The sequence below is a fragment of the Trichoplusia ni genome, chromosome 7, assembly GCF_003590095.1.
Source record: "Trichoplusia ni isolate ovarian cell line Hi5 chromosome 7, tn1, whole genome shotgun sequence".
NCBI lineage: Eukaryota > Metazoa > Arthropoda > Insecta > Lepidoptera > Noctuidae > Trichoplusia > Trichoplusia ni.
The window spans coordinates 13,634,235-13,661,018 of record NC_039484.1 but is presented as its reverse complement, the minus strand read 5'-3'; the positions used below and the strand labels follow the sequence as shown (position 1 = coordinate 13,661,018).

Here is a 26,784-nt window from a genome sequence, read left to right as displayed (position 1 = left end):
TTCTTGGCATTGGATTCAACCAATTGGATTATTTCTTCTGAGATAGCAAACATGTTTACCTGTCTAAACATAATGTTATTACTTAATTATATCACAATTAAAGTAGGTTTGATTATCCATATTGTTAAAATCAATATTGATATTTTACTCAATAATAAAGTGGATACCCGGTTATAATTTTAATACTAGGATATCATGTACAAGTCTTGAAAAAAATACAGATTAGATATACAGGTAGCCGTCTGGTTAGAATTTCAATATTAAACTTAGATAATTGCACTAAATAACTAAGATATTGCTATATTTTATTGAGAGTACATCACTTTTTCTTCTTGTTGCTTGCAAAATACAAAGGTTCATAAGTAATAGAGTATGCATACCTATCTAAATGTTACCTTCAAGATTTGAAAAGCAGTCATACTTCTGGTTATAATTACTAACGTTAAGCAGTTAGTCTTAAATCTATATTAATTCCTGGTTTGTTTTAATTTCGCAGAGCAATATACAAAGAGTACTGAACAGAATGTAGATATGTAAATGTTGCTTTTACTTTGCAATGAAAAATCCATGGCTAAATAAAGAATATCTTAAAATGGGAATATTATTTTCCCCCAACTCGTTTAACTTTTTTATTTTTTGCTTCCAAAATTTCAGGCTCAATTTAGCCAAGCTCAGTTTAGTCTGACAACAAGTCTTGCAAAGGGGTATCGCGTTGCCCAGATAACGGGCAAAACACTGGTCCTTAACTCCTACCTACTAACAGCATCCTGTTAGTTTGGAAGCCGACCCCAACATAGTTGGGCAAAGGCTAGACTAATGATGCTTGCAAAATTTTGGGCTCGATTGGAAGACTCATTAACTCATTGAACAATTAATAAGTTACATATAGTTATAGTATAATTATGGTACAGCTTCTAAATCTGGACCCGGCTAATACACGCGTCTACGGCTCTTACTTACACGCATGATGAAGCACGGGAGATACTTACGGTAAAATTTTATCCGCCGTACCGAAGGTCAAACAGTTTACCGAATCAATAAATATGAGCAAATTTAACTGTGTATAAAATCTGATATGTTTAGGGTTACCAGAAAAAGCCTGTTGAATTTCTTCCGCAGAGAAGATAAGGAAAGTATGGTAATGAAGGGATTAAAAATGAATTTAAGTTTTGTATTAATTATATTTTTCTAAAATTATTAAAGTCATAAGAATGGACATGATGTTAAAATAAAACCTATGCAATAATTTTAGGTCTTAAGTTACATATTATGATTACCAGTTAGTAATTTCGTAACGCCTTCTTATAATTCCGACCTCTAGAGAAAACATAAGGCAATTTCAGAACTCACATATTTAAAAGCACATTGGGTCTATCTCAAGAGGCAAATATATACTTATCTATGTAAAGGGATCTAGGGAGAGTTTATTATTAGTTCATGAATATCAAAAGATGTAACCATGTCACAGACCGATAAGGTCATACTTAACCTTTAGGTATATAATATAAATTGTTTTAACTTGTGCAGGATCTACCGAAATTTAGTTTCTTAGGGGTAGTTTCAAGAATTTCATGAACTCAAATTTATTACTGTTAAGAATTTAAATTCTTGAACACTGTCGTGATTAGAACAAATTGCATCGGTCCTAATTACATATAGTCACATACAAATACAGCCTATTAGATCTAGACAAAGCTGCTGTCAAATGTCACGTCTTTCATAAGTCAACTGCACGCAATCCCCTCCCTTCTAATCAATCAGGCTCTAATGACCACTATGATATCTGAATGCCCATCAAGGTTGTTATTCTAAGGGTTTATCATACAACTTATGAGGTAAACAAAATAATGTAATAAAGTCTTGATGTAAATCGATTCAAAACAAAATGAAACAAAGTAATGCATATTTTTTTGTCCCACGGTTGCCAGAAGAAGAAAGTTATTATTTTTTATAAAGAACGTTAATTTATAGTTCATATACCTATTGACTGAAAAAAACATTTTTTTTTTCGCATGTAATACTGTAGTTTCGTAGGTTATACGCATGAAATATATAAATAATAATGAGGTCCAATTAAATTGTCCGAAAGTATGAAATAGTTTTGAAAATGTGAGTACCATTCATTAAAAGTTGACATTTTTATTACATAACTAAGTTTTCAATTTTCTAACGTAGGTATGCAAGACTGTAACTGCAAGGTTTACTATTTCTTTTTGAAGAGAATTTTCCAGGGTAATGTAGAAACGAACACAAAGGCATACGTTCGAGGAAATTCTATATGGACAGAGCTAACAAGACATGCATAGGACAAAGGCCAAAGAATCATCATTTACTAGGTAGCTGGATAAGACTGTTACTAGAAATAGGAATCTTCAAAGAAAAGTCGTACGGAAAAGGCCACTATTTCAATAACGAGGAGTTTTCAGTATATTTTCTCTTGAAAATCTTTTTAAAACGATCCTTTTAAATATTCATAGGGGAACGGCAAGAAACTTGATATTTCGTTTATAGGCTTTGTATTTTATAAATGATGCTTTTGTTATCACGCGGAAAGGTAAGCGTGAGCTTCAGCCTTTGTTCCATGACGTCATAACTGCTTGAACGCAACAAAGGGAGTCATATTATACCTCGTTTTCCTACAGCTTCACCTTTCATAAGTTACATGCAATAAAGCCTTTCAGATAACTCAGATGCTCAGTTATAATAGGCGTTAACGTCATTTTTCTTCAGTTTACACTTCGTGCATATTTTCAAATAAAATCTGACACGAAGCTAAAAGAAAACATGCAAGTTAACAGCTTTATGCAAGAATTAGAGCCTGTAACCATGCTTACGTAATCTAGGTGTTTTTTAATATAACGGTGTTTTTCGAATTTAGTATAGTCTTTGTTCTTACGGGATATAGCCAGAAGAAAAATGAAAATGTGTAATATTTTCAAACATCTTTAGTTGCGTATTGTATATTTTTTAGCAACGAAACAATGGACTCGTTTAATGAGCTCCTTGTTAACCTTGTCTACCTAATGCCCAAAATTATTAAGAAACTAAACTAGATATCATTTGACCGCGTTGTGTTGACTAACTCGACGGGTTGTCAAAAATGTTGTCGCAGAAATGCCGGCAATAAGCTATTGATAAATTTGAGTAAAATTAGATTTTTGGCTAGAATATTTTGATATTTTATTTATTTTTTATCCATTAAAAAAAAGAACATAAATATTCTAATCATCGTGGCACGTGCTGATCGGCCGTTACTGGTTCACTTGTTTTGCGACTTATTACTTCTTTTTTCTTTCACTCAGGATTCTTTAGTATCTCTTACAGAAGTTCAAACGTAAATTTCAGCATTCTAATTTAATTATTACTTACAGACAAGGTAAAATCAAAGCATAATCAAAATGCTTTTTACCAATTCAGTAACATCCATAACAATTTGTTTCATTATAATAATTTAGATACGAATTTAAAATGTTTACAACTTGGTTCTTTGTAGATCACGCAATTAAATCGAATCAAATATTGGACGAAAAAGTACTCAGGTATTTGTTACGTAATACATTTTAGATCTGTCTAGATCAACTAAGCGCGGACAAATTATACCGAAAGAGTCCAACTGTTATAAATACAACTTCGAATAATACAGAAACCATAACACTCAAATTCCTTCACTCAAAATCAAAAGTAAATTTTTTCGTAACCAATAACGTCACATACAAAACAGTGATTTAATAATGTTTCCTGTATTTATTTTCCTTTATGTTCTATTTTAAAACTACCCACTAAGAAATTAGTAGGAGGCTATTTACCAACACTAATTATTATTAGGTCAAATTTCAGATTTGTTGAATTGTTAGAGTTTTCATCGGAATACCAGTTTATTTCACAAAGGGTTTGAAGCGGGCTTATAGCGCCATCTGTCAGACGTTTCTGGTATAAAAGAACAAACTACGTAGTTCAACCTCGAGAGGATAGATGGCGTTTTGCTGTGTTAGCGAAAACCGAGATACAACCCAACCGGTACGAAAGTAGGGAACTACGCTAGGAAATAGGGCGGCTTGCAACCCCTAGAGGGTGCTCTAATCAACCATTGTCCAAACTCTGTGTAAAATATGTCATGTATAAAAGAACATCAATATCTTTTTAATCATTTGCAATTTATAAATTCAGAATATGCGGACAAATGATAATAAATATATTACAACAACACTGTTTAAGGAAATAACAAAAAACACGAAGCCATTAAACATTTTTTTATATTCCCCCTAATGTTAAAGATGAAGCAGATGTCATGCTAATTAATGTTGAAAAGTAATACTTTTGGTTTCTTCAAGCAGACTTATTAACAAAATTTCCAACGGCAAAAAGATTCAACCAAGCATCTCGTCAATTTTTCACCATTTCCATTAGCGCTATAAATAATGTTCAACGTGAAACTTAAAGAAGAATAATGAAGCAGAATGCACCACAAAGGCTTGCGTCCTATTAAGGTAAAAGTGCGGGAAGGAAACTTTGGATTAATTCCCCCGTATTATTCTCGTCGCTGCTTCAATGTACAGTAGATATTAAATAATCGATAAGAATATTCTACATCACCACAAAATTGTATGCACAGTACATTATGGCGCAGCCGACTTAGTTACTTGTTTTACAGTGTTAGCGTCTTTAAGTTATAAGTTTCGTCTTGGTTATCAATTAATTTTGAATATTCTTGTTAAGTTAAAGGGTCGATAGCAGCTGATCATTTTATAAATATTGTGAAAGGGTAATACCTGCTGTTCCGTTTTCCTCGTGCTCTTTATGAGTATGACGTTGTATTAAAGATTTTCCAGTAACAGGTTTTGCTTAAGCCTTCCTTTCAAGGAGCTTTAATAATGAAGACGTTTTATAGCTATAAAAATAAAATTCTATCTCATTCTCAAGAAAAAACTTAATTAGAGACGGATTTGACTTGTCGTAAAAACAAATTTAAGTTAATCGTTAGAAAAGTTTTTAAGGTATTGCAGTTCTAAACTTGTGCTTCGTTAGGCTAGCTGAGCTACTGAAGTTACTGTAGATAGGAAGGTATTAAACAACTTCGTCGTTAGTAGGTGCTTTTGGAAACTTAAGTGTTTCTCACAAGCTTTATTTCATTCAACTATGTTCAATTGATTAATTAGCTACTAACTTAAGCGCGCGACCTCCTTTGTGGAGATTTAGGTCACTAACATAGTGGTTTAACAAAAAACTCAATAATTCATGCAATATTTTTTTGATTCTTTGTTGCAAGACTTTCCAGTTAAGTCATAAAGTTAATATCAGGTATTGTTTTCAGGTTTCGCGTCGTTTAAATTGGTCGGAAATGGAGACGAGGACAATGATAGAAAAAGATTAGGTCAAGTTTAATAAATATGTAAGCTGTAGAAGCCGCGTGCGCTCACATGTGAGCTTTTTTAAGTGTTAAGTAAAATGTGCGTTCTCAGAGTTTATATATTTACATGCAGCACTTCTTCATCGAACAGCATTGAGCGTTACTTTCAATATTTCGTAATGCTCAATCTTAACGCTTTCAAATAAGCCTTTGCCGGCTGTTAATTATTTAATCTACTTTTGCAATCAAAGGCCAATTAGAACTTAATGCTTAACTTTTTTTGTTTAAGCGTATACATAGTTTTGTTAAAGGTGTATAAAGGCAAAAATAATATTCGGATAATTAAAGTATAAGTAATAATCATATTCAGCAACAATGTTAAGAATGTTTACTGAGTAGTACAGAAAAAAAGTTTATTTAAAAATATATGAATACCTATATATACATATAGTTAATTGCGTGTGATTAATAATGTATAGTAGGTACGTGCTGTACAGTGTACAGTGACCACAAACACACAACAATCTATAATTACTAGAGTAATTAAGCTAGTAAAGATTAAAGAGGCAATTTTATAGATATTCATTTTACCATTACAGGGTGTTATAATTTGAGCGCTATGTAGGTAATTGTATGATTTTGGTGCTTTAACGCTAAAAAGCTTCTCTTTTTTAAGGTTGAGATACAGCTTACGTAAATAGTTAAACCAACTAGACAACCGACAGGGTATACCTATCCATGCGTACAAAAAGATAGACAAAAAGTTCTTTATTAATTTTCCCATTAACACTTTGCCTCTTGCACTTATTTACTAAGATCACTATAATTTAGTAATGGTTGAAAGCGGACCATAGTACAGTAATTCAACCCAACTATTAATTAGTTTTGCGATAATTAGGTCTAAAGCTGGTTTGCGGTTAACCCCAAAAACTCGCAAACGGTAAGTGGACGCGGAGTCGTGTTCAAAAGCCTGCAAGTACTTAACATGCTTCTTTGCAATTTTTAATTTAATAAATATTTACGTTACCATTTGCCGAATATATCAAAGATTTTTTAATTGCTTAAACATCGCAAAATTATTCGTATCATGTTAGGACACAGGTTTAATTATCTGGCAATGTCGTCTTTCCAATAAAGCACGTAGGTATAGATTTCAAGAACCTATTACATATCACAGACAATCGAAGACTCACAGAATAAAGCAACTCCATATCTACCTTTGATTAATTAACAATGAAGGTGTAATGGTTAATCTATATCGAAATATTCTCCTAACTTTATACAAAGCACAGAAATTGGTTGAATACTATATTATTTGACATGGTGAGGCAAATTATACGCTTTTATGTAGGTACCCATTTTATTTCATATCTCAAAATTTCGTAAAAGGGCGAACACACTTGTAATTATTTCACGACAGGCAAAACTCAACATAAAATCGGGAGTCAAATCCATTATAATTCATGGTACTAATGGTCACTCATCTACAGCGCAACCGTGACACGAGTAGGTAGGTACAGTAAGTTTTATGTCTAATTGTATTTACTTTCAGCCACAAGCCCCTAAAATATAAAGTAGTAAATATCATAGTCAAACAGCAGCTAGTGTGCTGTAGTGTGCCAGTTTTACAATTAACGATTCAGATTTAAAATTTTAATTAATGAGCCTGTCCTCATTTGCCATTAGGTCACATGCAACTCTCTTAGATCTTGACAATATCGTCGGTTTAAAACCTACTATTGTTATTTTATGTGAACTGTTTATCCTATAATGATTTTTACGAGTTGAACAGGTGCCTAAACATGTTTAGTATAAATAAATCGATTTGTGACTTTCAGATGTTTCAGATACTTACTGATTTTATGATACCAGCAATCGCAAGCGATAGGTAGTCGTATTTCTTATCATTAAATTATTTAAATGTTTTTGCCAAATAATATGACAAATAATATCGAAAATGAATACCGAAAAACTTAAAAAAAAACGTTGCCTCTAGACAAATTTAATTTATTTTGTAATAATTGAACATTGAGACCTACTTAATCCGATTTAAATTTCATGAATGCTTATACTGGGTTGATACGACGGTGGGGCGAATCTTTCAACTGCCAACACAAGGTACTATTTTCAAGCTCTGTACCAAAAATCAATAAAATTGGAGCAGTAGTTTAGTCGCAAATGATTTTTTAAGTTTTTGCAACGTTTGAACACGATGTATCTTTCCTAACAGCTGATTATGTCTACACGCATAGGTCATTTACCTTACAGCGATAAATCTGAGTATAACGTACGATGCGTTGTTGCCGTTCTGACGCAAGTCACAAGACGGCCAGGCGCGGCCGCCTTTATACCTACGAGATAGCGTATCATACGCCGCGCTCGGAGCGCGTGCGACGTTACCGCTTTGTTCCCTAACTATCCAAGGTCAACTAACTATCAGCTACAAAGGGTGGTTGCGTTTCACTCTGATTTGTTAGCTATTTAGTTTGTTTGAAAACAAAAAATGTCATTTCTGTTGCTTTAAATTTTTAATCCCTGTCGAATTAATACTAAACTAGAATAGTATACGTGGTGTAATTTAACGCCCATCCGTCATATCAACCCTGTATATCTCGAATTAATTTTCAATTTGTTTTTTTTTACTTCGTTACCAAACTCCAATTTTAGTTCTTATGGCAAAAAAAAAATCGATTGATGCGTAAAACAAAGATAAGGTATTTTGAATAATAATGTCTACGTATCTAACATTAAATACTTTCTTTGCACGTTGATATATCTTAATGAAGAACAAAATAAAATTTTACTTATGATACCTTTAACCCGCCCATAAAAAGATTGAATTATTTAATTCAATTCACCAAGTTCTAAATTTAACTAGTTATAATTTGAAACATAAAATAGAAATATAGATAGGTACTCTTTCGAGAACTACTAAAATAATAGATAATATAATAATTCAACATTAGGTATATCTCATAGGTAGCTGTACCAAAAATACAGATATACTAATTCACTTATTTTTTTATAAATCTTTGTTGCCCGTCTTTCTGTTTTTCAAAATATTAAGTGATTAATAATTATACTCTTAATACGTTACCTCGAAAACATTTAACTATTAGGCGTATTATTCGTAAATCAATTCATAACGCCTAGAAAATAAAAATAACGATTAAATTTTTAACACAACAGCTCAATAAGATTTTGGAGGATCGAATAATATATTCTCCTTAAACATTTCAATTAATTAAACTAAAAACATTTAATGGCATATCAACGTAAGTAGGCGGAAATGTATAATATAATATTTTCACCTAAGTTCACATCACACTGTGGAATTTATAAACTTATATATAGTTCGTTTAGTTTTTAGTTAAACTTACAGTTATGTAGAGGTATTCATGATCAACATCTAGGAAAAGTTGTTGCAAATACGCGTGCTTTATGAAAACAGTTTGATTTAAGTACCAACAAACAACTAACACAATAAGAATGATATAGATGTTACTGTTATGTTCGAGTTAATTCTACACTTTCGCAGTCGAATCTTACTTTCTTCATACGACAATATTGTAATACTTCATCTTTCCAATTTAATAAAAACCGTTTTTTATTATCAAAATTATTTCAACCTGTTACTCTTGGATTTGAATGGCTAAGATACGTTATAATCGAATAAGCTTAAATGTCTTTGTCACTGATTGTGTTAAGCACTTGTCTACTTATATTCGACGAAAATAAAACCCGATTCATAGCCTTCTACATTACGACACCGCTTTAAATTGGAATGAAATAAAATTATAAAAGAAATAGAGTCACAAATATTGGTATCATATCATGGCATCATGCCTTAAAGAAAATTCGTTACCTTAATTTGAGGTAATAGCGCAGTTACGTTAACTTTCAGTCTAGATTTTTTTTCGCTAGGTCTTCGACCCTGCAACCCATAAAAGACTTTAGTACAGGCACGGACGTCAGCTTTTGTGCAAGTTTCGTAAAATTACTGCCTTTAGACCTATAGCGTAGTTTTTTTCCTGAAATTGAAGTCTAAATTGCAGGGTAATGAAGCTCGTGATTAGTGCAATTTTGCAAATCAAGCGACCAATTTCAGTAAAATACCCACGGAGTTTAAAGAAAAGGCTTAAGTTTATTTAAATTTTATACCTGATCAAAACTGCATGAGTTAGGTAAAACTTACACAACAGACATTAATCAAATAAAACGTTTATGAAGAACTAGGACTATGGAATCTAGGGCGGTGATTGATAGATAAGTGGACAGCCTTAATATAAAACACGAAACCATGGCTGTTAAAATGTGGCAAAATAGTAAAGTTATAGGTATTTTTGGTCATAAATCAATCACCACCATTAAAAAGTAGCGTATACTCGTGGAAGTTGGAACACATTACACGTTCCCTCATATCAACATAACAAACGTAACGTACGTTACAAACTAGTGATCTGATCATTCATTAGACACATTAATTCGCGTTGTATCATTCATCATGTCTTTCAATCTTAATTCGTAATGAATATAAATAATTTATTGCCGCTCACAAACTAGTCCAAATCATCTAGGTATAAATAATACGAATGCATTTGCTTTTACCACAACACATGACAGGGTAACAACAAAAGTAATATCATTTTTATAAAGATTCAGCGACCCAGGTATTGGAACCGGGGTGCACCAGTAATTAATCAGATTGAGAGCGCCGAGCGCGTATGAAAACAAAGGTTGAGAGATACTCAGGCACCAAATTAAATTTCAAAAATACGTTGACAATGTAAATTATTAACGACAAGAGAATTGGGCTTTTCGAGTATTGAGATTCGAGTGTCAAATAACATTTGTACAATCAATGATTATCAGTTTTTAGGTATTTTAGGAAAAAAACATTGAAGTTAGTTTGACAATTAAATCAGAGTAAGTACTTATGACGAGAGGTACCTACTATAAAAGATTTTGACTGAAATTGCTTAACGAGCAACGTAATTAACAGCGCATCACTGACTTAAGACCCAAATAAAGGGCCAGGTCAAGGATGATTTTCCAGGACTATTTTTTTTATTCGCATAGAGTGAGTGAACTTCCACGCTTTTAATAAAAAAGCTTTTTCACCATGATTCGATCTGACCTGACACGAGGAGCAAATGCATTTTCAACATTTATTCGGACAAAGCCGTGGATGTCAGCTAGTTGACAATAAGTGAGTTAACGTTACTAACGTCACTACACTACATCAAAAGGCCATATAAACGGTTACCAATTTTATTAGCGTTTCAGTTAGTAGGAGCAGTAAATGAAATTATACTTTGTCCGATGTTACGAGAATGTACAATGTATCCTCTGGGTTATTTAGGCAAGACTAAAGGCAAAACGAGCTTACTGAGGTGGATTTCTAGATATTTATGATGACAAGGTTTACGATTTTCCGGCTGCTCTTCATAGAAATAATATTTTGGACACCTGGGACGTAATTAACGTTTTAGTAAGGTAGATTAATGATATTTAATTAATATAGAAATACATATACGATTTAATTTATTTCATTTTTATCTGCTTCAGTATCTAATCATTTTTAGCTGTCGTTAATTTATCATACTCGACATCCTATATCCGCTTAGCGAATGATCATATTGCAACTATTAGGTATTAATTATGAATATAATTAATACAAAATTTAACCGATAATGTCTTAAATAATTTTGCGTGTGAACGCTAGTCAAATTACATTCTAAGTTCCAATCTTTATTACAAACATTCAATTGCAAAAATAAACCTTGTGGAATACAATTACGACTAAATTTTATTTAGCGCGAATATTTAGAGAATTCGTATTCTGGTTTATAAAAAATGTAAATGATTGTATTCTTTGTTACTAGAATAACCACCGCGGAACCAAGTGTTTAAAAATAAGAAAGCACATGGGATACCCTGTCATAAATTAGAAGCATTATTGGTGACTATTATAGAACAAAAGACGTTAATACTGAAACTAAACATGACATTATGTGCTTAAATTCTTTTCGTCTTGAGCATTGTTGTCTGGGCTTTCGTGACAGTTTTCTTGATTTCCGTAATTATAATAAATGTGAGTATTACTAAAACTAAACGTTAACTACCTACATACAGTGACTAAAATAATAACAGGGGAAATGAAACAGTTCTTGCAGCTGTTACTGGTAACAAATCAATAAAATTTGTGAATTGTAAGAGATAATCGTATTTTTAATTAGACATTTACGATCAATGAGCAATGTAGTAGTTAAAAATGTATTCACCTACACAATTGGCTAGCTACAGGAAAACGGAATTCAGATTAATACTGACAACTAATTAAGACCATTAATACATAAAATATTTGCAACCAAAGATCGCGAACCTAATATTGACTTGCAATAAAATGGAAATGCTATTAGCATTAATCTCCCATTAAAAGGTTCATGTCATTTAATCACCAATATTTTAGATCGAATAGAGGTACGTACTGACGAGTAGGTACGTCTGCCAACAAACCATCTCAGAGAATGCCAATTGGTATTGCTGTTTGCCACTTCCGAGACTGTCATTGTTAGCAAAAATATGGCCACTACATTAGGTCACAAGATTAATCCATTGTCATGGAGTGATGTACAAATTTAGATGAAATGCTGCTCGTGGCATGTACGAGACAATGCCAGAATCTGCCGCGGATATACAAAGAGCTATGCGGTCGTCAGAGTACTCGTTATAGCTTACATTACATAGTTTTAAAGATGTATAGGCCCAAAACGTGTGTTGTTCCTCTCCAACAGCACGTCGACGACACCCTATAAATAAATATTGCCCACATATTTGTGAAGACAATGGAATGGTCGGTATTTATGACATACGCGGATCCTACATTCTAAATTGAAAACAATATCTATTGATCGTAAAGACTGACCTGTAAATCATTTACAATACTAAATGTGCTCATAAATGACGTTTATTTCAAACGTATTAAAACTGAGACGCACCTACTTTTGCTGCTCTGTAATTGACTAAAATATATATAATATTTAGTTGGCTTAAAAGCTCCGTACAAAATTGTTTACGTATATTATCGCATGTCAAGTTTAAATGACTAATTAATGTAAAGAATCATTAGTATCATAGCAATCATATCTAAAAAAATTAAAAATTAAAATATTATATATGAGTCCGATTCCTCAGAAATTCTGGAGTATTTAACTAATTTATAATTACAGTTTAAGGTCATAGGTTTTACTGTGCGGATCACTAAAACGTTTACGTAGTCGGTAGTCCGCGATTATTCGCAAGAAGCATAGACACTTCGCGTAAATAGCTGCTCTTGCCAAATCTATGTTAGTGAACTTTACATTTGGCACTCGAGAGTGTGTCTGCGCTGTTTGTTACGTTAAAAATATTCGGCGTCATGAACGAGTCACAGTAGTTCTGAGTGTCTGAGTGGGCTGGCCCAAGTCCAGGCTAGACATATAGAAGCATCTATTCTATCGGTGACTATGATTAAATCCGGATTGTCGCGGATAGCGTGTTGCATGAGCGACAGTTAACTGGAACAGTTAACCTTCGAACGTCACTTACGGAGCCCGCATGGTGAGAACGAGTGTTGCCGGACAGGCAGCCGTGTGCAAGACGATTGGCTTCGCTAAATTATATGCACATACTATAGCTATACCTAGAGCCCCGAGTGACGTATATCGCGACGTAACAATGGTACGAAAACAATGCCATGTTGAGAGACACTACGTTGACGACCATCCGCAGGCAGTGGGCGTTGTTTGAACATAAATATTTTGCGTAGTATCTAAATTTAACTATAAAATGTTAATAATAGTTAAAGAATGTAATAATAACATACAATCTATTCAAGACGTACTTAGTATTCAAATTGGATCGTTGAAACAGATAAACGTAAAGAGGAACATTAATCTTCTATTTTCAATGTATCGAGACGAAATACATTGCGTGACGTATTCATTCATAGTGTAAATGAGTCTTCTTTTACTTAATATGTTTCACTGTTTTGTCTTTTTATCTCGGTCAATTCCGGACCTGAGAAAGTAATTAGGTGCTAACTGCTGGTAATGATTATCGAGCCTAGATTCTGCAGAATCAGTTTATTTCATATCTAGGAAAAACACAGTGAATCACAAATGGTGGGAACTGTGATAATAATTCAACGGGGGAACAGATGATCGTGGCGAACAGAGCTGATGTCATACTCGGATGCGTGTCGGATAGGTACGTAACACTTTTCATGACATCACACTGGCGATTTATTTTTAGTGTTCGCTCGAGCCTTAAAATAATTATTTCGACTCGTCACTTCTTGAAACTGTCTTCATTTATTGCTCACGCATGTGTTATACACGCTTTTCTCTTTCTAATAACCCAATTAGTAAGCTTAGGGTCCACATTTTGGTGAGTTAATTTTGTGACGAAACTGTTGTCATATATTCGGTATTAAAAATCGTTATCGAACTAATCCCTTGTTATAGGATCAATTTACTGTATTGTTTGCCGGCTTAGGATGATAACACGATATCTTTAATAAATAATCAAAACTAATTATACGTTCTATCAGATATAAAGTAATAAGGTACCTAAGTACTAAATCCAAATCCTACCGTATTTATTGAATAAACCGGCATATCTGTTGTATTCATATTTAAATGTTACGGTAATCCAATTTATTACGAGGATGAACTTATTACTGCGGCCGTATAGCGCTTCTGATATGCAGGTCTGATGCATAAAATGTTTTACTAAACCTGACTTAATTCATTTCCATTATTTCTAGGCACAGCCTTCTCAAGTTCGGATTGAAAAGCTGACTGAACTTCATACACGTGGAAAATAAAATGAAAATAAAGGTAACTACTTCAGAAATTTAAACACAGTCAAACATTCGTGATAAATATACAAAGCAATAATCAACAGCTGTCATTTCATGAAAAAAAAAGTATTTCGACTTTGGCATAGGATGGTCGTAAATAACGATAAAGACATTAGGATATATATTGCACCCGTCGTTGTTCTAACAGACACAATTTCAAACGTAGAAACAGCAGAACAAACAAACGTTGTGATTGCCAGTACAGTTGTTGAAAATACAAAGAAGATCTCGTATGCCTACAATATTCAGTATCTCATAACCGTTTATTTTAGGTTTGTCGTGAATTTCAGCTGGTCTTTCCACAATTGTTAAATTAAAGGTATCGCGGACGTTTAAATGTATACATGTAAGATTTTGTGTGACAAAAGTAGTGGTAAGCAACAGATAATTGAAAACTAATTGGGTCAGTTTGATTGCTCTCGCTGAAATGAAAGAGCTGAGCTAACGAACGAGGTTAAGCTCGGATGCGGAACGTGTATCAGGAAAAGCTTTATAGCACGTGACATTGCAGGCTAGTAGCTAAGTCGCCTGAACAGGACAGTTTCGACACGTTTTCCAACCAACCTTTCCAAACGTTGGTTGTAAAAGATGGCTTTTAGCGATAAGTAAGACCGGCCATTGTAGCACCATGTTACTATTTATATTTGTCAAACATCCTTAGATTTTTTGGACTGGTAAGAAATATTACCTATATTTCTATAAAACTTGAAAAATAATAATAATAAACCCAGCATTTGATGATGAGCAGCATTTGAGATATTATTCTCAACAAAAGCACTCGTGGAAATCGGTTTTAGCACCTCTAACAATCGGTGCACTAAATAGATGTCAGTTAGCTCATAGATTTCGTGTTGCATAACAAAGCATTTATAAATGCAGAGTTTAATACAAATGGGGTTACATTTATCACGGAAATTACATCGAAGTTTAAATGCGCCATAGACACGCAAACTTCACCTGCCCGAGAAAATAATTATTAGTGAAATAAAAGCGAAATAGTAAATTTGTTTTGTAATGAATATTTTTGTTCTGACAAGCTAAGGTAAGGCGAGGCAAAAATATGGAGCAAAGTTTTTAATATTGCCACTGAGAGTAAAATACAACTACACTTTACCAACACACACTAAACATTCGTACCAATCTATTTGTCCCAGAAAATGTTGTATCTATTTGTCTCCTCTCGGTACATACGGAAACTGCAGTTTAATATTCAACAGACACTATCGGATTCATCAAGCTCCGCTTGTCTTTAAATTAAGGCCGCATTTTGATGCGTCCTCCGCACCGCATCACGAATTTTGAACTGTAGCACAAAATGTTTTCGATGTACAACGCTCCGAGCTTTGTTGTTAAATAAAATAACAACCTGTTTCGAAGGAAACTTACCTAACGAATATGATATCATTGAAAAATGACTGGTCTATTTATGGCTAAAATTTTCCTGATCGATACGATGACATTTATAGGAAGGTAAAGAAAAGTTGTCCTTTAAAGTAACCTACAACAGTATGCACAATATAAATGTAGGAAAATAAAACTGGGTCAATATTTTATTAGTGACACGAGTTATTTGTGGTAATATAAACGCACTGGAAGTGGGAAGCAGGAATAGTCATAAAATAAGCGTTATATTAAAAACGGCGTAAAACTTTTACAACCTTCCAGCACTTATTCATAAAGTATGAGCAATTTTAACAAATATGCATTTATAGGAACATTTAAGTACCTACTGAATGAATCAAACGATGCTATTATTAAAGAACCTACATCATGTCATCGTTCAGGTACTAAGTTCTTGTAACACAAAAGCTCTTGGGGCCATTGAAGAATGCTCAAGGATCGTCATTCTTTTAAAAATAGTATATTGCATTGACAACATTTCTCTTCCGTTCACACTCGTATTGTCTAAATCGAATTACGAGCGATAGCTCTGAGATTCGAGTCTGGTTCGATATTTCTTCTTCAGTAAGAACAAAATACTTACGTATCCTAAGTAAACAACACTCAAATAAAAATAAATACATGATAATTATATTAATATTCAATGAACTAGCTTTCTCCACCGTGGCTCTCCGATATCCGTTATCCCAGTAAAAGTATACTGTAATATGTCCTTCCGTTGGATAAAAGCAAAAGCTTTTCTGTACATACAAAGTTCTATGTATCTTTTCAGGAGTTAAGCCACGAAAGTATAGACAGGTAGAAAAGGCAACTTTCGCATTTGTAATAGACGGCAAGAATATATTGCACGTACTACAGCATGCCAGTATGTTGATAATTGCTCCTTTAATGTTTGTGAATTTGATTTTTTTCTTCAACTTTGTGTCTGTATAATGTAGTTACATAAATAAAAATAGATGTTCAAAATTGATGTACCAAAAAAAAAAAATTTTTGGAATTAATTGTCTTAGTGTAATTTAATTCATCTCGTAGCTGACTCGGCTACAACTTTGTACTGCCGTGTTTTGGACAGGGCATTAATGGATTTTGTATTTAACTGAAGAACCAGGGGCAGTAGTAGGCAGGTACTTGAAGTTGGAATCAGTCATCAGAGGGAAGGTAGTAATGGTGATGAGGGTGGTACCAGAAGAGCAGGTAGTAGTAGAACAAGGGGAGAATACAAAATGCAAAGGATTTCTAGGTAAGCGTAGTAGGTAGTAAGTAACAGTAGATGAGGGCGTACCAGGAGATAAGGTTAGTTATGAGAGTGGCACCAGAAAAGCAGCTAGCGATATAATATGCGGAGTACCAGGGGAAAAACTAAGTGCCAAGGGAGAACGTCTAGTAGAGAAGGTGGTACTAGGAGAGCAAATATAAGTAGTACATGTCTAAGGGTGGTATGTGGATATCAATCTTGCGGAGGAGACGCGATTGACATAAGCATCGACTGTTACGTGGTACGTAGTTCGCATTTTTTTTTATTTATAACTCTGACTTTCAATGTAAAAGCGTTTAAATAGAATGCCTACTATAGCGGCTAAGGGTATATTAACATTATCAACCAAGAAAGATCATATAGGTCAGTGAGATGCAAAAATACGCTATGTCAGGTACTACGAAAGTTAGGACGCAATCACTGTTTAGATGTTTCTTTGATGTGGTCTAAATGCATAGTCATTTACGTTTACATTAACAATTTCAAAGTGAATGAGAATACCCTGAATATTGGTGGTGATTTTAAAATATCGTTACGAAGAAAGACGATTATAATCAACCGCTTAAGTAAATGTTACCCGATGACGCAGGTATAAATTGCAGTAGGTTTTTCACAAAGTGAATAATTAATAATACGAGAAGAATAGACGACTACAAAGGCTTTATTGAACGCTTAGAATATCTGCTTGGGAAAATTCTCAGGCATCTAGAATTGCATTTCCCCACCAATAGCTTGCAGGGAGGCATGTTTTACTTAACTAATGAATTAGAAGCTTCACCGCTATTTAGCACAAGGTAAGCGCACATGATTAAACTTTGAAAAATTCCAACCGACTTCTTTTCAATAGTATTTTTATGGTAGGTTTACACATTAATAGTTATTTCGAGCTATTTCAGTATTACTCATAATGTGCTGAAATCAAAACCATAAATATAAAGAGATAAAATAATCGAAACAAATGGTAGCTGTTACTCGCATTTTATGCATAGATATCGCCGTATCTTAATTACGAATCCACAAGCTAAACACTACACACTGGCTTAGCACTACGTCTGATCTTAATCTGAGAAAATTATCTATCTATATATACCAGACTACATGTTTTATGCAATGTTTTTGCCTTGCACCTAAACAGTTTTCATGCCCATAAGGAGCAGAACCGAGAAAACTGTTTTATTTAGTTCTTGTTACTAGTTTCTGCAATTGTTTATTTGCAGTTTTTATCTAAGGATTGATACTAGCCGATTTTCGATGCCGAACTTACGATTTAACACGAATAATGTACAGATTGTATTGTGAAACTAAATAGGCTACAGTGCTTTAGCGAGCTTACCCCTAACTCTTCAAGGCCTTTATATTGTTCTAGGTTACTTAGCACAATCTGCACAACACGGTTCATAATATGTATGAGACAAAGGTGAGTTATGTTTCAATACAAAACTATTTATTTATTTGAAGTAAAGCTATTCAAAATCTCTTGCATTTTTTATACTACGTTAGGAAATTCTGAGAAAACTTGTCTCAGCAAAAGTGGAACTGCGCGCTGCGTCGGGAACATCTTTGCGAGATGTTTTTCACATTTATAGCTAAAGGCAACCGTGGGTATAATAAATTTAAGAGCAGTCGCTAACTTTGAAGGACAAAGAATAATGTAGTCGCCCTTTGACTGATGGAAGGTGAAGGTGGCACTTGCGAAAAAGTAATTAAAGAGAAAACGCGACTGCGTATGAATGGACTATCTGTACTCTTTGGTTTCACCCGTGTAGGTTTCGTTTTTAATCAACTTCCCTAAAGTGGGGAAGCAGCATCTAGCTTGCATTTTTTTTTACCTTTCATCCAAATCAACTGGAACTTTTTGTGGCATCGTGTAAAATGTTAGCTTTCAACACAAAAACATGGAACGATAAGATTAGAGCAGCAATCGTTACCATGGTTTTGCTCGAGTATATTTGCTTGGAAACTATCGGTTTTGTTCGGGATTCTGCAAAACCCCACTGATCCACAGATCCTCACAACCAAGCGAGGGGCACGGCGTCGTAGTATTTACGTCAATATTACAAATGATTACAGAGCTCAATATTGTACAGGTCTATTTATTGACATCAGATGAAACGTAGCGATAGTCACGTCGTATTCAAAGACTAAATAAAGCCTATCCATATTCAGGGAGAAAAAAGCACTGAACAATTTGATAGCAGTAACTTCATTTTGACGCTGTGCCAAAGAAAAATGCAGTGCGAGTAATAAAATAGGCTCGATTTTTTTATCGGTCTGCCCAGAACAGCCTTTATAAGCAAACATGTAGGTAGTATTCCTCAAAAATAGTTTTTTTAAACGACTATTTCACCGATAACCTATTCAAGTTAATTGCAATTCCAATCTGCAATTTCGCGAACTGAAGTGACTTTGCCTGATTTTTTACCAGGTATTTTTCCAATCTATTTAATGACACTGAGGATGATTGGGGACCATCCCTGAATGACCTCTCATGCCGAGATGAATAAGATTTTTTAATCAATTTTTAATTGCCGAAGTTCGTCTAGGTTTAATATACAAACGAAAGCTAATACAGATTTTATTTTCAATAAAATAAATGCACTTTCAAAATGTATTGTTTCACACAGGAAAAAATACCGTTTAAGTAAAGTGTGTGGTATTTGGCATATTACGGAATCAAACTGTTATCTAGGAAATTATTTCGTGCACTAAGCCAAAAAAAACTCGGGTGACTCATTATAATGGGTACTAGATGACAATTTACAAATAACTATTTTATTTAAACGCAGCACAGGAACTGATTGTTACAGGGAAGTACATTTTTGAACTGATCAAGACATTTACGAACCTTAAGGCATTTACGATTCTAGTGTTCGTACTTATTTTTTTTATTAAGATTACTTTTTCGATCAATAGTTATTGAGTTATTGTAAGAAACAAGAAAGCTCTGTGGTTCTTGAATAATAGCTACAGAAATTAAATCGGAATCGGATGGCTGGACTTGAAAAGATGTCGTATCGGTGGATGTAAAGCACCTTGTACCGTATTAGTTGCCCTGGGTTACGGAGCTCAAACTGATAAGGGGATCGTTGAACTAATACCGAGATTATGACGTAACAATGTAATTTGCAGCCGCGTTATGCGCAAATGCTTACGATAATGGTAATTGTAACACTAATACCAAAAACCTGTTGGGCTTTGGAACTTGGAGAACAGCAAACAATTTTCAATATGTTATAATATAATAAAATGCGTGGAGTAGTCTTTTCCAAAACAGAATGCATATCGTAAGAGATGATTATACAACGAAGTATAGAATAACAAGGGGTGCGATCGATTCACAGTTCTCACTTCGGGTATCGTGCCAAGTTAAGCTGAGAGGCCAACAAATGGGGCGTTCTTTAATGTTATGGGTACTCTGGTTTTTATACTTAATAAGGTTTCTAGGTCTCTTGTGTAATGGTAAATGGGTGCATTTATGGCCTGAACCTCTTCCGGTCTCGGGAGGCATATAATGTAGGTCCCACAATTATACCGCAAAGGTTGCCGGCCATCAAGCTTGCAACCCTTTGCGTAGGACTCTTAAGTAAGGTAATTTACGCGCGAATGTGACTCCCATCTTACTAATGTTATAGACGAAAACTTTTTGAGGACAGCTTCGTGTTCATTACGTTTTATGTATAAACTAACGAATAGATTTGAATTTTAGTGCGTAGAATAGTGGTAAGTAGTCCATATATCATATACGTATTTTTTTAACCTATTAATTGTACCTCATTTCTTAATACGCATACCATTAGAAGGTTCTATGTCGACGAAACTATAGAGAATAATTTTAGCATTCGCTATTACAGTACAACTATTTGATAAAAGGCAATCTACTTAATAATCTATCGATCAATTGCAAACTACCGCTCAAAAGCGATGATAGCACAATCTTATATTTATGATTTCCTTTAAATCTTTTAGACATTCAAAACACGTACATACCTATGTCCAAATGGTACTAACATTTCGCGAAATATATATCGCGAAGAACTTTAAAATTGAACCTTATATCTATGAAGTAAGAGTAGGAAATCGGTTAATGTTTTATGGTAGTCAGTGAAACAGTGTAGATGTAATTCTAAGCAGGGTTGCACCATATGGCCAATTAAGAGGACGTAACACATGTGTGGTTTTACTGACGTTGGTGCGATTTTATATTTGTGTAGATTAGATATCACACTATTGCATCTTTACTTTTGATGCATATACACCATTGCCATTTATTTCTTAGTATGAATGGTTATCTAATAACTGTTAGCTTGTATAATAATTTGGTGTTGTGTTATGTGCTTGGAATAATTTGATTAGTCGGTTTAGTCATCATCATTTTAAACTCTCAATACAGATCTATACTATGTTTGTTTTTTTAGGACAAATAAAGTTGTACGCTTTTTTCATAATAAAAATGCTTTCCTAATGTGACCTTAATCTTTGGTTGAATCTGTTAAGCAGATCAAGCTTGCCAAAAGTACCTTTAGAACTTGAGTTTTATTAGCAACCAATTCTAAAAATGTTAAAGAACAGAATAAAAACAGTTTACAATTGTAAAGGTTTAGATTTTCTTATATTATAACAAGAAATCTACTTCAATAACTTCAAATACATCAGAAAAAAATAGGAAGATAACGTATATGTTTAGAAAATATTCTGGTATGTGTAAATATTATTTGAAAGCACATGCTTGTGTTTAAAAACAGTTTGTTAATGTCAATCATCAAGTATTATTTTAAATATGTATGAAACCGTAACATATTATAAAATGCAATAGTAATAGGGTGTTTAAATTGTCAGTGCTCTCGTTACATTATTTAAGTTTAAATTATTTTAGTAAAGAATAGTTGCAGCATTCACCTTGATCTGTCTTATACTTAATGCTTCCTGATTACATTCTTAATGAAAGATAATTGTGCTGCCTTTTGTTCAATTTATAACCGATGTCACATTTGCATGACAATCATGAGCAAAATGACCACCTCAATTAGAGGCCCCATTGAAACCACTGTTATAGCATAATAACCCATAATAATGTGTTTTACTAGTACTAGGTTTAACATGACATCTGTTGAATGTAACTGACATGAATTAACTAAAGCAGTAAGCTAATTTCATGATTATATTGTTCCTGTACACAGACATTCAGTTATGTTACTATGCTATCTAAATATACCAGAAATGTATAAGGAATTTCAAAATTCATTTCAGCCTAATTACAGGCAAGTACTTCAATAAATCATGTACTTTAATCTTAATTAGACTATAGACCTTTAATATGTTATGACAACAACACACCTACTGTCATTTTATAAGAGGTTATTATTTTACAAAACTAAATATAACTTTTTTAAAAAGTAATGAATTAAAACTTACCTTTTTAAATTGGAGCACTTTATTGCCGGCCAGGTTTCTTAGTTTCGTCAAGTCTTCATTTTTTGTTATAACTTAAAGTCCATAACACAGAAATTTACATAACAAACATGTATTAAACTAGTTACAGGAATATTTAGAAGGCAAGGTTTTTTAAAACTAGAAATTATAATTAATTATAGATACCAAAACATAACATAATTCTATAAAAGGTAATAAAAACGTTAGTAATATGTTCTACAGATTGTAATCAAAAACCTGTCTGGACAAAACTGCATCAAAAATTATACAAACAATGAACTAACGGCCGCGAGACAAAAGACAAACGACAATACGTAAACAAAAGATCGTTTTACTAAAAACAAACGACTAAACGGCGTACCGATAAGACGTGAAATTCCTAACTTATTTTCAAATTGGAATATTATCTATGTAATGTACCTACATTGCGTAAAATTCACATTTCACTGTTAATACTTGTCTAGCACACTATAGTCGCTTGAAATAGTCTTATTCTATGTACATGTCTTTTTTAATAAAATTCTGAATTGACAAGTATAACAAATATCTCCCACTGCATTTTGTACAACTCTACGCCATATTTGCAAAGTAGGTGCTAGTGTTACCAGAGCTAAGAAAAATAACTACCATAATTGCGATTTAAATTTGAATTTTTGGGTAAAACCTAACTTTTCATTTAAACTCCGATCAGTTAAATTTATTTTTGACGAACTAACAGTTTTGGGAAGTTAAAGATCTTTCGAAACCGTTATAATGTTATTTCGTATTGCTAACATGGTATGATTTATCTGTAAGCAGCAACCCCTTGATTTTGAACACTGACATTTAAGTGCCATAATCGACTAAAGATTTTGACGTGCTGCACTACTACTATTTTTTTAAACTTACGGTTCTTATATACATGCTTTGAAGTTTTATTTACTCGTATTTCTTTGAACGAATCTTGATTTTTTACTGTCAAAGCTTATACATTAATTTGAATTTACTTACCGAATGCGGTAAACAGGGCCTTTTTATAAAATAAAACTTTATGTAAGATTTTATTTCTTTCTTAAGTTAAGGGACTTGATAACAGCTATGTTTGTTCTCTCTATTTTATTATTAAAAATATAATAAGCTTGACAAATATTACGAAAAGCAATATTTATTAGATCCTGGAAAACCTTTATTTCTGTAGTCATTAAGTTTTTGAAGCGAAATTTTGCTTAGCTGTATAAGTTTTGAAAAAAAAAAGAGATATAAAGTCCAAGCACTCTCAAATAAGTGCTAAATATCTGCTTTAATTGGTGAATAAATAGTGAAATATATGACAAAAAACTTAATTTAAAAAAATATTTAGTTGTAATTTTCGTGTGAAATAGCATTACGAGAATTCACGTGTTTAGTCGATTTTAAGTCGCATTTAGTTGACTTTACAACGGAATCAACTATTTGTTTAACTGTTGACTTGACTGACGTGATAAACTTTAGCTTTACTATTTACTTATTTGAGTGTTAGCTTGGTATAATCTATGAGTTTAGCTCTCAAAATACTTTGGTGTGTGGTGCACATTGGTGATTTTTTGTTTATATTATTATTTATATCAATATAATAATCTTTTTCGTAGTGACCCTCAAAGCATTATGGGTAAGTCGTGTGCTTAAAAGTATTAGTTTAAGTTATCATATTAAATTATTAGCTAAAACAAATGTTTGCTGGTTCAGCTTTTCCAGAATCGGCCGCTGGAGTTGAAGATCGAGAATATTTAAATGATTTCTTGGAAGAAGCAGAACTTCAACAGTATTATGAGTTGTTTAGGTAAATATAAACAACATGGTGCATATTTGAAAAAAAAGCTTTTGAATTCAATGCGTTGATACTAAGAGCTTTGCAGCCTTTCACTGCATCCGTAATTTAAACTTGCGGTATATAGAAGCAGAAGCTTTTGCGAATTTCTATTTTTAAATTGAAATTAATGTAGGTTTTGTTATCTCTAAATATTGCAATCAAAATAACAAATGTTTGGCATAGCAGAGCTCAAATTACAACTGAAGCGAATTTTGAATGTTATTGCAAAGTGGTAAAAAATCTAATTTCATATACAATTCCAAAGATTAATGTTGTACTGTGTAACATGACTATCAAAAACCTGAGATGAAATCCAATACTTATTGCATTTTCTTAGTAAACATCTTGATTCGTTTTTTTTTTTTACAGGGACATATTAAAAGTAACAAAGGTATCACAACTTAAGTTTGTTCTCACTGAGGACCTAGTTCAAATTGGTATGTCAAGACCAGAGCAGAGACGCTACAAAAAGATATATTCAAAGTATTTTCCTAATCCCTACATATCAAAAATACGCAAAATGTTAAAATCTCATAAAAAAAGAGACCAAGTAAGTTAACTTGAAATATATTTAAATTTAAAACATTTTTTTATTTAATTAATTTAAAGAAATAATACTTTACTGAAAAATATTAATAATAGATTATTATAGCATAGCAATTGGATCCTTAATTGCAAGCATTAAGAAATAATATATGTGTTGAGACATTATTTATTATAAATAGAAGGAAATGGGATCAGAATGAATTTATGAAATAAAGTACTGTAAATAATAAATTAAAGGTATAAAGAATAAATGTAATAACAAATACGTTGTATGAAAATTATTTGCAATGTGCCCATAAATATGCATATTTACTATAGCAACGAAAATAACATTAGTGTATTTTTTTACAGAATTTACAAGGGCCTTCATGCCTGCCATTAGAATCTCAACCATTTTTTGACAACAATGTAAAAGTGCCTACAAAACACATAATATCCATTGAGGATATCACAATTAATAAGGAACTTGGTATGGGCCAGTTTGGAGTAGTGCAACAGGGTACATGGACCACCGGGAACCAGAGGGTAAGATCTCTTTAATGATTTCACATGTTTTATGCATTACATGCAGTAAGCCTGCATTAAACAGTTCATGCTGTTTACAAATGAGAATTCTTTTTGCTTGCAATGTTTACTCAAGACTTTAACAGACAAATTTTGAGATGAATTATTTCAAAAGGCTAATACAGTAGCAAAAACAAGTATGTAGTTTTATGTGATGCTTAAATTCATGCTATGAAAGAAACCTACGAATACGCATTATATTTTTGTAATACTGATATTTTCAATATATTATAATAGAATTGTAAATAATTTTGATGTATTTTTCGTGTTATATTAAATACTGACCAAAAAGACTGCAAATAAACTTAGAAACTAAGTTTTACTCTCTCTTTACAATATTGCCTTTGGTGCTTGGTAAAATAAATCTACACATTTTCGTTTTACAGTTGCAAGTAGCAATCAAATGTCTTGGCCATGAGAGAATGACATCAAATTCTACAGAGTTTCTGAAGGAAGCTGCAGTGATGCACAGTATTGAACATCCTAATATTGTTCGATTATATGGTGTTGTACTTCATTTAGACTCTCTGATGTTGGTAAGAAACCTCTTTTATTAAATTAAAATATGTTATTAGAGCTCATGGGCGTGCTAGCCATAATTTCATTCATTACCATCATGAACCGAAGCTTTAGTAATGAAGTAATAGATTAAGTCAATTTCTATGAAAATTTAACGCAAAGAGATGGTGTTATGCCCTCAGTGTGATGAAAGCGAGAACTTTCATTTTATTTTTTAATTATTTAGACGGATGTTGCGTTTTTTTAAAATCCTCAACAAAACTTCATACGCATAATTGTTATTTATTAATGACAACCACTCTTAAACAAAAAACAGTTGTCCCACAGTTTATGTCATTTTGTTATTAGTCTGAGCTTTCTAGAATAGTGTAGTTGTAGTAGTTCTGTACTGACATTTCTTATGAATAGTAAGAAAACTGTGAAACGAAAAAGTTTAAATCGAAACCTAACACGATTTAGTTACTGCTCTGTTAAACGCGTTAAAAAACACCACGTTATTGCCATGCGCGCAGAATATCCTATGATTGATCCCCGCGAAACAAAAAAAAATGTGTGGCCGTCAAATATTGCAAAATATGTAATAACACACAATTATTACTTATATCAATAGATCTATTTACACAGATACGTATATTTTAGACATAAAAATCTAAACTGATTTATGAGTAGTCACATGATGCATGTTTTGAAAACCTAGGTAGATAGACTATAAACTGTAAAGTTTAGAAAGTATTCTTTTTTTGTATGAATAGCTACATTAAGTAATGAAGAAAAAGAAATGCTTAATAGATAGATTATGACAGTAATCCTTAACACCACAAAAAGGCATGCCATTGGATTTCTTCTTTTACAGATTATTGCTCCATGAAAGTACCTATAATTAAGATATTATACTATTACGTAAAATATTCCTGGTAGTAGTGGTATAGCTTCATTGGCTTGCGTTATTGTATTTTTTTAATACTATAATTATTAATGTTTATTGAAAA

The 26,784-nt window shown here is 32.8% G+C and overlaps 3 protein-coding genes across 10 annotated transcripts in view; 1 reads left to right on the top strand and 2 right to left on the bottom strand.

The window, feature by feature from the left end:
• LOC113496013 (neuronal calcium sensor 2) overlaps positions 1-22,756 on the bottom strand; it is a 65,098-nt gene extending 42,342 nt beyond the window's left edge. Inside the window, exon 1 of the mRNA XM_026875061.1 lies at positions 22,321-22,756. The gene's annotated coding sequence lies outside the window, so the exon portion shown is untranslated. The remainder of the gene's footprint in view (positions 1-22,320) is intronic.
• Positions 1-22,922, bottom strand: part of LOC113496011 (neurocalcin homolog) — a 78,797-nt gene extending 55,875 nt beyond the window's left edge. The window contains exon 1 of the mRNA XM_026875059.1: positions 22,763-22,922. The gene's annotated coding sequence lies outside the window, so the exon portion shown is untranslated. The remainder of the gene's footprint in view (positions 1-22,762) is intronic.
• Positions 22,923-23,780: 858 nt separating this feature from the next.
• Positions 23,781-26,784, top strand: part of LOC113495638 (activated Cdc42 kinase-like) — a 44,976-nt gene continuing 41,972 nt past the window's right edge. For all 8 annotated transcript variants that reach the window (XM_026874471.1, XM_026874475.1, XM_026874473.1 and 5 more), the window contains exons 1-5: positions 23,781-23,965; positions 24,043-24,136; positions 24,536-24,716; positions 25,064-25,237; positions 25,663-25,812. In XM_026874471.1, coding sequence (XP_026730272.1) covers positions 23,962-23,965; positions 24,043-24,136; positions 24,536-24,716; positions 25,064-25,237; positions 25,663-25,812 — 603 coding nt within the window. In that variant the 5' untranslated portion in view covers positions 23,781-23,961. The remainder of the gene's footprint in view (positions 23,966-24,042; positions 24,137-24,535; positions 24,717-25,063; positions 25,238-25,662; positions 25,813-26,784) is intronic.